The sequence below is a fragment of the Ammospiza nelsoni genome, chromosome 27 (assembly GCF_027579445.1).
Source record: "Ammospiza nelsoni isolate bAmmNel1 chromosome 27, bAmmNel1.pri, whole genome shotgun sequence".
Taxonomy (NCBI): Eukaryota; Metazoa; Chordata; class Aves; order Passeriformes; family Passerellidae; genus Ammospiza; species Ammospiza nelsoni.
Genome location: NC_080659.1, coordinates 4,323,884 through 4,339,488, shown reverse-complemented (window position 1 = coordinate 4,339,488; position 15,605 = coordinate 4,323,884). Strand labels below are relative to the sequence as shown.

Here is a 15,605-nt window from a genome sequence, read left to right as displayed (position 1 = left end):
GATGCATCCTCTCACTGTCCCAGCAAGGAAAGGTCGTGGAAGTGACAAAACAAACTGCTGAGGATCCAGCCACCATGTCCCAGGTCTCAGGGCCTGGAAATCAATCCAGATGCTGATTAATGCAGAGCTGCAGCCTCAGAGCTTCCTCTTCCAGTAAAAGTCTATTAGCCCAGGAGGAGGAAAGCTGACCTTGTGCATTTTTCTGGTCCAGAAGCAAAGTGCACAGGAGTTGATAAGCCACGGGCAGATGCTGCCAGAAGAACCTTAAGACTATTTATAAACCCTTCTGCCCTGACACATCTCTCCTGACTGCACACACAAAACAGCACCAGACCTTCTTTCCATCCCTGAAGAGTACAAATAAAGCTTCATCCCTGATTAGGGAGACAAAATGAGGAGCAGCATCCCAACTAATCTGGAGGATATACTGTCATGCGAGTCTCTTTACAAGCTAAATACCACTGAAGCTTTAAGTCCTCTAAACTCTGCTGTTCTGCAAAAAGGGAGCAAAGATAAGAACAAGCTCAAGGGGAAGAAAAAGTAAAGACACACTACAAAAGTAGTCAACAGAAGAACAAAAAAACCTTACAAAGTGTGTTTGTGTTTGCTTCATAGCCTGGCTGTGGTGCCTGTGGTCAGCACAGCCCTGGCAGACAGAGGAAATGAGCATTTTGCTGCACTGAATTCTGCCTCACTCAAACCCAGACCAGGCACTGTGAGGGCTTTTAGAGCCTTTCAAATCAACACAAAGATGAGACAAAAGCACCAGAGCGACAGAGCTGAGCTGGGGGGTGTCTGTGCTGCTCACACAAACACAGCCACCCACAGTATCTGATCCACAGGCAATGGATTCAGCTCCAGCCTGCTGCAGGAGGAGCAGGCACCCACCAGGAAATGCAGATGTTCTGGAGGAAAAGCAGGAACTAAATAAAGCATCCAGGTTTGTCACCATAGCTACGTGGTGCCACGGCTGCACAGCTCAGCCCTGGGCTTCAGCAGATGCTGGGGAGCTGCTCAGGCCTCCAGAGCAGGCAGAGCTGGGGCAATCCCCCCCAAAATTCATCCCTCTCGAGGCCACCTGGCATGTTGACTGCTAGAAAATGTGTCTCACACCAAGCAAGGGGAATATCAGAAGGTTATGCCAGCTTTTGCAATGTACACAGCAAAATGAGGGGTGGAAGACTGTTCTCAGGTGGGAGAGAGGACAGGAAAAGGGATCCCTAGGGCTTCCCACTGCCCTGAAAGAAAGGGGTCTGGTCACCTCCTCCTAGGCAAGCTCCTCTCCTTGCCAAACCCACTCAGCTCCCACCTCTGTGGAGCACAAGCACAGAAAGGATGCAGACAAACAGACAGCAGAGAGGATGCAGGAGGAGACTCAGGCTGTAAGAGATGGGCAAAGGGCACCAGATTCAAGGCTCTGCCATGTAAAATCAGGCAGAGGGAAGAGTAGGTAATTCTGACTCCAGCTCTCACGCAGGGGTGGGATGAGAACTAGGAGGGGAGTTACTGTGCTAATGAAGCACAAGATTTTAAGCTGTCAATATCCTCAGCAGAGGAAAAGAGAAAACTGCCACGCTCCTTTTCCCTGGGGGAAGCACTAAGTGCAGCTGAGAGGCTGATCACAAACCTCCAAGGAGTTCTGCTGGATGCTTTAGCAGAGCTGCTGCCGGACCGACGGGGCTGCAGGGTTTGCTGCATTTGGGCAATTCCCAGCTGATTAAAACGCCACATTTGGAGTCAGCAGTGACAAGCCAAATGCCACAGAGAGCTCAGGCCACTGTTCCCCCCGGCTGGCAGGCACAATGTGAGGCACATCAGGCCGTGAGCAGCCTCTGTGTCAGGCTCAGGCAGATCCCGGCTGTGCCGAGCGCCATTGGAAGCGCTGCCTTATGTAACGCCTTCGGAGAGCTGCTAAAGCTGGCTAATGCTTTTGGAAACACATGGAAATAACTGATTTCATCATTGGCATGGAGCCAGGCAAGCTAAAATAACCTCTGAGGGGGGCTGCGGGGGTCTGGCAGCTCCGCGGTGCTGAGGGGCTGGGGGAGCCCCGGTGGCGGCAGCGGAAGAGCTCGGACTGACAGCACCACCTGCCGCCAGCACGGCCGGCACCGAGCCAGGAGCCGGGGCCGTGCACCGAGCCTGGGGCTCTGCACCGAGCCCGGGGACCTGCACCGAGCCCGGGGACCTGCACCCAGCCAGGAGCCGGGGCCGTGCACCGAGCCTGGGGCTCTGCACCGAGCCCGGGGACCTGCACCGAGCCCGGGGACCTGCACCCAGCCAGGAGCCGGGGCCGTGCACCGAGCCTGGGGCTCTGCACCGAGCCCGGGGACCTGCACCGAGCCCGGGGACCTGCACCCAGCCAGGAGCCGGGGCCGTGCACCGAGCCTGGGGCTCTGCACCGAGCCCGGGGACCTACACCAAGCCTGGGGACCTGCACCGAGCCAGGAGCTGGGGCCGTGCACCGAGCCTGGGGACCTGCACCGAGCCTGGGGACCTGCACTGAACCTGGGGACCTGCACTGAGCCTGGGGACCTGCACCGAGCCTGGGGACCTGTGCCAAGGCCAGGAACCTGCACCCAGCCAGGAGCTGGGGCCGTGCACCGAGCCTGGAGACCTGCACCGAGCCTGGGGACCTGCCCTGAGCCCAGGGACCTGCACCCAGCCAGGAGCTGGGGCCATGCAACGAGCCCAGGGCTCTGCACCGAGCCTGGGGCCTGAACCGAGCCTGGGGACCTGCACTGAGGCAGGAGCTGGGGCCGTGCAACGAGCCCGGGGCTCTGCACCAAGCCTGGGGCCTGAACCGAGCCAGGAGCTGGGGCCATGCAATGAGCCCAGGGCTCTTCACCAAGCCTGGGGCCCTGAACAGAGCCCAGGGACCTGCACCAAGCTCGGGGACCTGCGCTGAGCCCCAGGTCCTGGGCTGAGCCAGGGTCTGGAGCTCTGCACTGAGCCTGGGGGACCTACACCCAGCCCTGGGGGCCTGCACTGAGGCCAGGGGACCTGAACTGAATCAGGAGCTGGGGACCTGCACCAAACCTGGGGACCTGAACCGAGCCAGGGGACCTGCACCCAGCCCTGGGGGACCTGCACTGAGCCTGGGGGTCTGCACTGAGCCAGGAGCTGGGGCCCTGCACCGAGCCCCAGGGACCTGAACCAAGCCCTGGGGGACCTGTGTGCAGCCGGGGCACCTGCATCCAGCCCCAGGGCACCTGCAGAGCTGACACACTGCCAGCAGAGAGGCACTCAGTGCCCCCCAGCCCCTCACTAACCCCACAGAGCACAAGGAGCAGGAAAACCAATATGAAACAAGACAAACATCCTGAATCTGAGGGCTGATTGCTCACAAAGAGCTGAGGAGAAAGGAGAGGATGAGCCTGTGCAGAGGGCTGAGGAGCACAGCAGCACCTGGCTGTTCTGCTGGAGAGGAGGCACTGGGAATGCTGGCCAGGCTCTCCCACAGGTTGGAATTGCATCCCAGCTCCTGCCAAAGAGGCTCACCAGGCTGCACAGCACAACTGCTGCCCTGCCTGACTCAGCTTCCACAGGTAGAGACTCTTCAGCACTAAACATCAAGCTGCTGAAATAAGTGATGGGAATAAAAAAATAAAAAAACCCCCGTGACTTTCTCCCCAGAAAGTGTCACTCTCCTGGTCCTCGTGGTCCTATCCCAGCCCTGCTGTGAAACTGGGCACCTGTCACTGCTCCAATATCCTGCAGCTCTGAATTTGGGGAGATGGAAACAAATGGGACTTGAGACAAGTCCAGAGGTGAGGCTGATGAGGAGGGACAGCAGCTCTGAGTACTCAGTGTGTGACATTAGGGCAAGCCTGGACACAGCATCACTGCTCTCACTGTCCTGCATCAATGCTATTATGCCATTTTAAATTTAACCCCTTGTGGGCTTTGCCTTTAGATGTAAAAGCTTCTCAGAGCACAGGCAGCAATGCAAGAACCAACTCTATCCAGCAGTGGCTGTGAGCTGTGCAGGGCATTGGTGGATCTCAGGAAAACACCAGTGCTGGAGATCTGCCAGAGTCTTGTAAGGCTATAATATAACCTCCATGACTAAAAGGATCCCATATCCCCACAAGACACTTGGAAGGAAGCTCTGGCACTGTGCAATCTGAGGAGTTGTTGCCTCGATAAATGTTACCCCTTTTGGAACCAGCTGGGAAGACTCACCTCTCAATAAGTCTGAGAGTGGAGGACCACAATCCTCTGGAATTGTGTAGTCGCCTTTCCCGATGTTTTCAAATAATTTATAGATATTATCCCCTTCAAAAGGGTACAGACCCGTTGTGATGTTGTATCTGTGAAGGCAGAAGGAGAAGTAGGATGAGAAGCAGCCCACAGGTACTCAGTTTTTACCTGACTACATAAGCCAAAAGCAGCCAAGGGGAAACCAAAAGAGGAATATTTGGCAGTATGTGCAAAACCTCTTTAAGGTTTAGCCTGCCTCCATCACAGTCTGGGACAGCAAAAACTTAAAAACAAATACTGGAGATACTTGTGGCTTCTGTTACTGCCCTGGCTGTGCCTCTGGGAGCTGAGCAACAGCTGCAGAGTCACTCATGGAGAGCAAAGATCCCCTTGTGCAGAATTACAGATACTTTGGGGAGCATCAACCCACCCACAGGAGTGAGCAGCACCCCCCTCACAAGAGCAGTGATGACAGAGTTGGGCCAGGACTGAGCTATCTGAGTGTGTCATTAATTGTGAAGTTCCTGGGCACTCACAGTGTCACCCCTGCAGACCAGATGTCGACTTTAAAGCCTGAAAAGGTGTCAAGGCCATTGGCAATTTCTGGGGGCTGGAATGCTGGCGACCCTTGGCTCGTCCTGCACGTGTCGTCCTCCGCAAACGGATGCAATGCCTGAGGCAGGAGAGACCAAACAGTGTCAGCCTTCCAAGGAAAACAAACTGTAACTCTTGGAAAAGTTCCACCTGGGAAACAAAAGGGGAAAACTCCTCTACTGAACATCTACAGATGATAAGATCATGCCACCACAGCAGCCACATGCCACAGTGACAAGTCTTGCACCTCTCCTACCTAAGAGAGATTCCATATAAAAAGAAGGATAAGGTTATGCAGCTTATCCCCATTTCCCCCCACTTTTGGGCTCATCCACGATTGACATCTTCCTTCTCTCTGTGTTTCCTGAGCAGAGGTTTCATGCTGTTACCAAAATAAGTGCTTTGGCAATTGCAATAAATATTCAGAGTCACTCAGAGCACTCTGCAAGTGTAACAGAACAAAAGCCTAAATGCACAATAAATCAATGACACCATAGAGGTGACCTCAATCTAGAATGTCCCATTCTGATTTTGCTGTGCTTCTCACATACCTCTGCTACTCCTAAATCAGATATTTTTAGTGTCCCATTGGTTGTTAGCAGGAGGTTCCCAGGTTTTATATCCTTGTGGACAATCCCTTGGCTGTGCAAGTATTCTAAGCCATCTATAAGCTGACAAAAGTACCTGCAGAGAGAGGGAGAAGGGAAAAATAAATCAAACACTTTTAGCCAGTAGAAAGGAGCTTTTTGCTGTGGTCAGAGACTCTGGGGCATCATCATAACCCACACGCAGCCTGGCAGTTGTAGAGGCAAGTGTTTCATCTCATAATACCCAGAAATAACATTAATGTGCCTGAATTTCACTTAGGCTGTCTGTAATCTCAGAGATCTCTTAAACTAAAATGACAATATGACTATAAAATGATGTAGTTGCCACAGATTTGCTGCTCTGCCCCGATTTGATCCTGACAATGTTTTTGTTATCTATTCCCAGAATTCTCATGTTTCTTTCCTTTAGGAGTAAAAAGGGCTCCAGCTTAAGCCAGCTAACTACTCCAGCTACCAGATCATGCTGGATATTGCCAATCCCTAATCCATCCCAAGGCCTTTAAAGTCTTTTCTGATGCTGAACTGTGGCTTGACCTCCATTTAGGCAGGAGATTCCCCCCTCACACCCCTTGGCAAGGCAAGAGCACAGGGAACAGGGGGGGCTGTTGGGCAGCTCAGGAAGTAAAATAAAAATAACAGCAAAATCAATAGAAGGATGGTTTTCTTCCCAGAATCTAAGGGCAATCCCTGCTGGCCACTTCAAGATCTTTTCACTTCTTTTGCATGGGTGTAAAATATGAAATTACTGCACAAAGCCAGGTTTGCTTTCAAACACAGTCTGAGCAGAGTGAACTCGAGAGAACACAGTGGGGAGAGGAACAGAACTTACCCGTGAGCCTGAAACACTGGAAACCTCTTTTCTGGGACACTGTCCAGCATTTCCTGCATCCCACACACACAGTACTCCATCACCATATACGTGAGGGCAGAGTTAAGGAAGCTCCAGGGTTAACACTCAGTGTTAAACATCCCTCAGAGGGAATGGCTGCACTTCCCAAGTGCTGAGGGAATGTTCCTCCAGCTCCCACAGGACAGGAAAGCACCTACAGGAAAATCCTTCTGCCAAATGAGCATTTGCAGCTCTGTGACCAGACCTGGAACAGGATGGGAACTCCATAACCAGACCTGGAACAGGATGGGAACTCCACAGAAAATAAGCTGGAGATCTCACAGGCATGACAAAGAACAGGGAAATACCTTGAAGTGGGCACAGAAAGTTGGGAAATCCCTGGCAGAAGAGCTGCAGCCCATTCCCCCAGTGCCCTGGGTGTTCTGCAGCTCAAAGTGAGCTCCCACCACCTTCCCCAAAGTTGGTTATTCCTCACTCCCCGTCCCAAACAATCCAGTTGTGTGCTCTGTGGAACAGCTGCTGCTTACCCCCAGCTCCACAGCAGTATTCCAGTAGCAGGAAAAAGGATCCTTGGAGAGCTGAGAAGCTTTGTGAAACCACATGGATAAAAACAGTTACAACAGAATGCCAAGAGCTGCTGGCACTTTGCAGCATTTGTTCCCTTGCAGCATATTCCAGTTTTTATCTCTGTAAGCTTTAATGTTGGGGCCAAAAAAATGGGAACCAGACTGCCTGATGTTGTAGTTGTCTGTTTCCTCCTCTCCCTGGGCTTTTGAAGGCAAAGTTTGGTTTGGAGGGGCCTGGAAGAACAGACCTTGGGACATTGGGGAGTGTCCTGACAGAGCAGAGCTGCCAGGGCTCCCCTGCAATCCTGAGCATGGTCAGTTATTCCTCCAGGCAGTTGCTTTCTTAACCTAAACCCAAAATAAGTTAATTTTGCCCCAAGAAGCCACCTGAGGTAGAAGAGGCAGAAGGGACACTCCTGCCCTGGGCTGAAGACTCTGCTGCCCTCTGTTCCATCTAGCAGCTCCAAACACTGAAAACTCATTAAATTCCTGCTCCATTCCCCATGAGAGACCCTAAATACTCTAAATTTACCCTAAACCAGAATTTATGATGTGTGTGAAGATTCTCAGTAAATCAATAAAAGCAAGAACAGAAGAGAGAACTCCCAAAATTCATTCCTACCCTGGAAGAAATCTGTGAACTGCTCCTATCAGAGTGATTTGGAATATATCAACTCTCCCACTGTTAGGAGAATAGCAGTGGTGGTGGATAATCCAGAGCAGCTCCTGGGGAGCAAAGAGGCTCAAGGACAGCCCTGGCTGGGTGTCACTAACAGCCAGGCTGCTCCTCACCCCTCCCTGGTCACTGATCCCCTTCAGGTTGATCAATCAGATTAGAGAACAGACTTCCAGGCTGGAGCAGATCTGTTACAGGTGCCCCAAGCTCTCAGTTCTCCTCCTCAAGGGTTTCTGCTCCCACACTCAGCTCCACACACTGGTAATGGGATCCCTGGGATGCTGCTCATGGAACTGGGTTCATTTTCTGCCTGGATGAGCTCTCCATTCACCACTGGCTCTGCACTCCCAGCCACAGCAGGCCAGCAAACTGCCCTTAAATACTGAAATTCATTGATATTTTTAATCCAGTTGCCACAGCTTTCCCTTTCTCACAAAAAAAAAAAAAAAAATCACTGAAGGTTTTTATTAGGTGAGTTGCTCAAATGCTGTTTTAACTTGAAGTGAGCCTACAAAAAAGATGGAGAGGGATTTTTTAGAAGAGGACACAGTGACAGGACATGGGGAAATTGCTTCACACTGACAGAGAGGTGGGTTAGATGGGAGATTAGGAAAAAATCTTCCCTGTGAGGATGGTGAGCCCTGGCAGAGGTTTCCCTGAGAAGCTGTGGCTGCCCCTGGATCCCTGGAAGTGTCCAAGGCCAGGCTGGAAGGGGCTTGGAGCAACCTGGGGTAGTGGAAGGTGTCACTGCTCAAGGCAGGGGTGGGATGGGATGAGCTTTAACATCCTTTTTAACCCAAGCCATTCTGTGACTCTATGACAAACAGCTCAAGCCTGCAGTGCACTTCCACCAGCAACAGAACACTCAGGTGGAGACAGAATCCTTCCTTCCACAACCCAAATTTCCAATCCCACAGTGCTTATTCTGGAAATGAGGATTTTTCTATACACTCAGGTGGGGACAGAATCCTTCCTTTCACAGCCCCAATTTCCAATCCCAGAGTGCTTGTTCTGGAAATGAGCATTTTTCTCTTTAATCACCAATAAGAAAGTTGACATCTCCCCCTAAATCCCAACTCTGCCTCCTGCCAGGAACCAACACAGCCCTGAGCATGACTCAGGGCCCTGCCCCCAGGGCAGCCTCAGGGATACAGTCCCTTTTCTGCTGGATCTGTTCCCAAAATTGTTCCTCATGTGGCTGCTCAAGGTCTGCTCTATCACAGCCCAGGCAGTGCCTGTCAGGAGCTGGGGAAGGGCTTGAACAAAATCATGGATGATTTCACTGATTCCAGTGAAAACAAATTCCCCCAGTTATTGCCAGAATCGGCACAGGGAGGAACAAACTTTGTGAGAGTGTAGAAGCAGATAAAGATAAAAATGACAAAGTCAATCTGTCCTTGTGAGGGAAAGGTTGGACCAGCACTGCTCAAAGTCCAGCAAGGAGCATCCTTGTAGAGATCCCATTTCCCAGTGATGGTTTTGTGTTGTCATCACCTGGTACCAACACACGATGTCTCTCTCGGGCTCCTTTTCCCCCTGCTGCCTCCTCCCTTCTACCTAATTAACCAGGATCTCTCTATCAATAATTGACTTGCAGTCCCCTCACTCTGTAGAGGCCACAGAACGAGCAGAAGCTGTCACACTCCTTTATCCTAATGATCTGGTGGCAGAGTGTTTGATCTAATTAATGCACACAATTAAATTACTCCTTTTCTGGAGTACTGTAATAAGAAGACAGTAGTTAGAAAACACTGTCAAAAATAAAAGGATCCATTTATAACATATGCTACAAGGGATCAGCTCCAGGAACTTCCACACTGGTTCCAGACAAAGTGCTCTCAAAATCCAGCAAAGTGAGGATAAAATTGCATTGATCAGAGTCTGTGTGAATTTGTGTTTGTGTGCAAAGTCTGCCAGGTGGGCAGGATGGTTATTAGCAGCGAAAGCAATTTAGCTGCAAAAATTAAACTTAAGAAACATCCAAAAGGGTTTTTCCAAAAGCAGAACTAGAGCAGAGAACAGTGGCAGCTCAAACCTGACCAGCAGCCCTGTGTGAAAGGATATATTTTCTGTTTCTCCTCGTTGTACAACACATCCACCAGCTGGATGACGTTTTTGTGCCGTAATCTCCGCAGGAGCTGGATCTCCCTGCAGGAAGAGACAAGGAAAAAGTTACATTTAAAAAGCTTATCCCCAACTCTATTTCTTCCAAAATTTCACCCAAAATTAACTTGACTGAATGGCTCAGAGACCTGAAGTGAATCAGGGAAATAAATAAGGTAAAACAGTGAGGAGCCACCTTCCCTTGGCTTGGGGAACAGCCCCTTGAATGTCACCTTCTGTCACCTGCTCTGATCTTTGGCTCCAGGGATTTTATACCTGCCCCAAACCACAGTTTAGTCTCTTTTGCATTTAACTCATCCTGCAAAATCCCACTGGATGCCAGCTGTGGAGGAACAGGCAGAGCAGGACAGTCAGGTCAGGGTGGTTCTGTTGGTGCCTGGCAGTGCAGGTCCTGCTTTTCACTTTGTTCTGCTGCTGCTTCATCCTGGGCTGTGCTGAGCCCCCAAATTCTCCTTCCCACAATGATCTGGTGAGTGCTTTAAGCAGTGTGGTCACACTTCATCAGCTCAGCCTCTGGGAAGCAGCATTACAAGGAATTCTGAGCACAGCTTTGGAAGTGAGAGCCCCTGCCCAAAGCCAGCTCAGAGCCCCTCATGGGCACAATTAGCAGCTCCAGTAATGAGCTGGGGCCAGCACAAATGCTGAGCAACAACCAGGAGCTGCTCCTTGGAAAGGGGTTCTCTGATCCAGGAGTGCAAGGAGAATCCTTACTGATCTTTTAAGGATGTCTGAGCAGTGTGAATTATTTCACTACCAAAATTAAGGCCAGAGACTCCTTTCTCAGCTCTGGATTTAGAAGAAACCACCAAGAACTGAGCAGAGACCCAGGATACCACAGCAAAACTCCCAAGTATTGTGTGGACATGGCAGACAAGTCTAATTATAGGAATGACCAAAGGGCTGAAGTGGATTAAATTAGCACAAGGAACAGCAGCCAGTGTCAGTGTGGAGCTGAGGAGATCCTGCAGCACGAAGGGAGAGGGCTGAGGGCTCCAACCACGGCTGCCAGAGGAGAGCAAACACACTCAAACACAACTTCAGGCCCAAAATGTTGGGGACACATTTAAAATCCTGATCCCAACAGCTCATTCCCTGTAATACAACTCAGAAGCACAAACACTAATTCCTACAAATAAATATCTCATATTTCTGTAATGATTTCCCCCCCCTCAGGAGGACTCTGTGAACCAATCCAAAATGCCAGGGCAGTGCCCCCACCCCTGGGGCAGAAGCCAAGCCACCCTTTTCCCAGAGGAAAGATTACTTCTATTTTTAGCCCCTCTTTGGCTCTGGAATGCCTGAGGAGCAGGGACAGCCAGCTCAGTCACCTCCAGTCCCATCTCACTTTGCAAACCCCTCGAGTAGGGGAACAGAGGTCTCACCACCTCAGAACAGGCCTAAATTTGATTTTTTTTTTTCTTCCAAAACTACCAACAAAACCCCACTGCAAGTGTGTGAGCAGACAGATTGTCAGAAACCAAGGCCTGCTTCCAAGTGCAACCTCCTTGGAAGGAGACAAGGGGGAAAAAAGACCTAACTCGAGTTCTGTCAGATCCATTAAGCTCATCCTGGTGGATTAAGATTTATTCCCTGCAAGGTACCTGCTCTGGTAAATAACAGGGGGTGTTGCTGCTCAGAACTGTAAATAGCAAAGCTGCCCCCTTGTTCCATGGGCCACAGCATTTTGGAACGTGCCAAAGGCAGCCTGGAAAGGCAGATTCTCCTTCCTGGACATCTCCACTGTGAGATGCAGTGTTCTTCCTTGTTCCCAGCCTAAGAAAACACAGCCAAAAGATTCATTCCCTTCCTTTGGTTCACAAGGTTCTTCCCACAACATCCTGAAAGCTTAGGGAGTGCAGCACCTGATCCAGGACTGGCTGGAAGTGCCAGGAAGATTTCAGTGTCACTTTTTCTTAGTCCCAAGAGTTCATCCACATCCTGATCCTGCAGGGATGTCTGGCATTCCAAATTCTATATCCATCAGAGTATGGAATTCTGGGCTCTTCCAGGTCCCAGCATTTCACCTCCCAACCCGAGCAAACATCCAGCTCAGCAGAGGAAATCCTTGAGCCAAGGGGAACATATCCCTGAGGAGGAGGGATCAGCTCATTCCCACCTGAGCTCACACCTCCAGAGCCTCCAGCAAATCCGTCCCTGTTTGGAGGTTCCAGCTCTTGGGACTTGCAGACCCCAGGAACTGTCACAGCACAGCCCCATAACCCAGGAAAACCCTCAGAGGAATTCCAAGGAGCACAAATTCCAAGCAGAGCAATTGCTGAGGTGGTAAGTACAGCACAGGGCACTTGGGATCCCACAGAGCCCCAAACACTTAATTAACGTGTCAGGCTATTAGCACACAGCGTTATTAAACCTCTGCTGCAGCCACAGGCTGCCAGGTTTTCCTGCCTTTTTTTTTTTTTGGCAATTCCACTAAACTCCTTTTTTTTTTTCAGGGATGAGATTCTGCAGTGTCTGCCTGACTGAACCACCTCCACCTGCTCTATAGAGAAATTATTGCCCCAATAGATTTAAGGAAATTGTGCCTTACAAGTTTAAGCCCTCAACATCCTCTCCAGGACTCAGAGAGCTCTTCAGGGCTCATTTTCCTGGGGCAGAAGTGGAGTATTTTGGAGTAGAGAAAAATAATTTGATCTGATATAAGTCCCAAACACATTTTAGCTGTTATTTCTGGGTCTCCAGAACAACAGGGCTGGGGCAGAGATGAGCCTGTGGCCTGGGATATCAGCAAGGAGTGACCCAAGGTTGGCATTAACATCCCATTTCCAGCCCAACATCTGCAGGTGCCCAAGGCCCAGCTCAGACCTGTGTGATCCTCCACAGCTCATTAGTGCACTCTCATTACTCCCTGTGTGCTACTGCTTGTGGAATTACCCAAGGGCCACTGTCTAGGAACCGTTTTCCAGGGATTTCCTTGGAGGACAATTCCATTCCTGTGCTATCAGCACAGCTCTGAGGAAGGAACCCACCACAGTAACTCAATCACCTCTGCCCAACAGCCCAAACCTCACGTGCAGCTTTTCCCTGTGTGGTGGGAAACACTGGAAAACACTTCAGTGATCAGATTCCCAGAGAGAAAGCAGAGCCCAACAGTGTGATCCAGCCCATTTCCTGCTGTCCTGTGCACAGCAGCAGTTTTTGGGCATAAACTCCTCAAAGCTGCCCAAAGTGAGATTCCAGTGCAATCTGGCCATGTTGACATTAAAATACTGTGTCAGTGTCCTGTCCAGCACTACCTGGAGACCCCACAGCACTTTGTTCCTCCCACCCTGTTTGGTCACATATCTCACACTCAGAGTAGACACAGCTTTCACTCCCTCTCACAGCAGTGCTGAAGGGTTCTGATAAGCTCAGAGTGCCAAGGGACCAGGGAACCACAAAATACAACAGTTTGCCTTAAAATTCCCCACTGAAGCAGCAGATAAAGCACATGGATAGGTGGGCAGAGGGAAAAGGATGAGGGAACAGAAATAGGAACTTGAACGAAAGTTAAACCCCTGGGTACAAGGCAAGAGCTAAAATCTGCCTTGGTGTTTTGGAGCAGGTGGGGCTGAGCCAGGAAATGTCCACAGAAAGTCCCTTTTAATAACTCCCTTAATGACCCATCTGATACTCACAGCCCCGTTCTGGGTGTGAATAAAACTTCCACGGAGTTCACCTCAGGACACAGGAGCATTCCCATGGCTCTGAGAGCAGGGAACTCTCCTGATGTGGGCAAGCTCTTTTTACCTAATTTACATGGAAAGCTTCCCTAAGGAGGAAACCATCTCCAGGTTCCCCAGTGGCAGCTCTGGATGTGCCCGTGGAGGGACCCAGGGACGGGGCACTCAGCCTCCACCAGAAAAACAAGAAACATTTTATTACACATTAACCAGGTTTGCTTGATCCTGAACCTGAGCCAGGAAGGGAGAGAGACAGGGAGGTCCCAGCCTTGGGATGTGACTGTTCCACAGCCAAGAAAGGTTGGAAGGCAAAGTGAGAGAGCTCCCTGACAGCAGTGCTGGGACAGGATGTGAAATATCCCACAGCTAAACTGGGAAATCAAACGGAGGGACAGACACAGGGCTCTGCAGGTCAGGGCTCACCCGCAGCAGAACAGCACAAGAGTATCCTCGACCTCTCAGAGCTCTCCCTCCCAGCCTAGATAAACCCTCCTCGGTTGTTTGGGCTGCAGAGGCTCCTGCAGGGCTGATAAGCAGCTCCTGACAGGGCTGCTGCGAGGTCCAGGGCAGGGAGAGTTCCCACAGCAGCCCCACAGATCCAGCCCCTCCTGGGGTTCACTTCCATGAGGGCTTTGTACCCTGAGTAACCAGGTGTGGCAGAGGCACAGAGAGCTGACAACCCTTGGCCCCAATTTACAGCCACAGAAATCAGCTGGGGAGAGCCTTGAGTTAACTCCCAAGGACCTTAGAAATGAAGCTGAGCAAAAAACCCAAAACTTCCTGTGCCCATGGGGTGCTCCATATATTGGATTCTGTTCCAGCCACCTTCCCCATGGGTGGGAGAAGGAATTGCCACCACAGAGAGCTCCAGGGAACACCTGGGGACACCTGGGCAGATACAGGAATAACCCTGTGAGGACACCAGGTGTGTTTGTAAGGTCTCACCTCGCCCAGGTGCTGAGAAGATACACAGGAAAACAATATTTTATCCATTAAATGACACCAAAGTGGTGTATCCCAGACTCTCCCAGCCCTTGGGAACCTGTGCCCAGCCTCACCCAGAGCACTGGCTGCTGTTCAGAGGGAAGAGATTCCTAAATACCTGCGGATTAGGAAGCACTTCCACAGCAGATCCACGCTGTCAGCTAAAACAACACAGCAGCTCAGCTGCTGAACAAGAAGCAAGCTCACCCATCCAGCTCCCAGAGCTCCTTACTCACTTTTTCACGTTGGCCTCCCCGTTGGGGATCCGGCGCAGCTTCTTCTTCTTCAGGATCTTGACGGCTCTCCTGCACAGGGTCTCTGAGTCCAGCATCTCCTTGACTTTGCCGTAGGAGCCCTCTCCCAGCAGGTCTCCCATGAGGTACTTGCCAATGAGCTTGGCCCGTTTGCGCCGGGGCTGGTAAATGACCTCGGTGGAGTCGATGCGGTGGATGAACGTGTCCATGCCCACCGACATCAGCTCGCTCTCTGCAAACATTCCCAGCTGCTGGGGCTCCTGCAGATCCATCCTGGATTAAGTTCCTTAACCTGTTTATTTTTTTTTTTTTTTCCTTAAGCGCTCAAGGCTTTAATCCTTGTTTTGTTAAGTTTCCAACACTCCCTTTTTACTCCTTCTCGGGAAAAAAATATCCAGAAGATTGTACAAACATGAATAATAATGATAATAAAAAAACAACCAACCAAAAAAAAAAAAAAAAAAAAAAAAGAAGGAAAAAAAGGAAAGAAAAACCCAAACCTAAGAGCTGCTTCCAGGTCAATTGGATGCCAAAAGATCCCGGCCTGGCTCCAGAAAGTCTTTGAAAAAGAACATAAATCTGTGCCGGGACACACTCAGTTCGGGACTCGCGTTGCTTCCGACCCGGTCCCGCTACCGGGGGCTCTTCCCAGTCAGCTGGCCTTGGCTGGGCCCAGTTTGATCCTACAGAGTTAGGTCATCTCCGGGCCCGTCAGGCCACCCCGTGGAACCAGAGCAGCTCCCAGTCCCTCTCGTGACTTTCCATGCCTAGGAGCTCACGGTTCCAGCCGGGGTGGGAAGGTGTGTGCTCCCCCCGGAGCGCGGGCCGCAGCGGGGGTTCAGCCGTTGGGGAGCTGGAAGCAAGTTTCCTTGAAGGAGTTTTCCCAAACAATTCTTGCGTCTTCGCTTTCGCCTATAAAAGTTTGAGGCCTTCGGTGCCTACCGAGAGCTCCCGGGGGCATCCTTCATCCACCGGGATTGCGCCCGGCACATGATGTGTCACCACCGCCTCTGCTCCGGGTGTCAGCGGTGCAGGACAACACAACCCCCGTTGATCCCGGGAGAGG

General features: G+C 51.0%; 1 protein-coding gene across 1 annotated transcript in view; it reads right to left on the bottom strand.

Moving 5' to 3' along the window:
- Positions 1-14,996, bottom strand: part of STK11 (serine/threonine kinase 11) — a 31,696-nt gene extending 16,700 nt beyond the window's left edge. The window contains exons 1-6 of the mRNA XM_059489963.1: positions 14,522-14,996; positions 9,562-9,645; positions 6,235-6,324; positions 5,349-5,481; positions 4,740-4,876; positions 4,186-4,313 (exon numbers count right to left, since the gene is read on the bottom strand). Of these exons, the coding sequence (XP_059345946.1) occupies positions 4,186-4,313; positions 4,740-4,876; positions 5,349-5,481; positions 6,235-6,324; positions 9,562-9,645; positions 14,522-14,811 (862 nt within the window). The 5' untranslated portion in view covers positions 14,812-14,996. The remainder of the gene's footprint in view (positions 1-4,185; positions 4,314-4,739; positions 4,877-5,348; positions 5,482-6,234; positions 6,325-9,561; positions 9,646-14,521) is intronic.
- Positions 14,997-15,605: the final 609 nt, after the last annotated feature.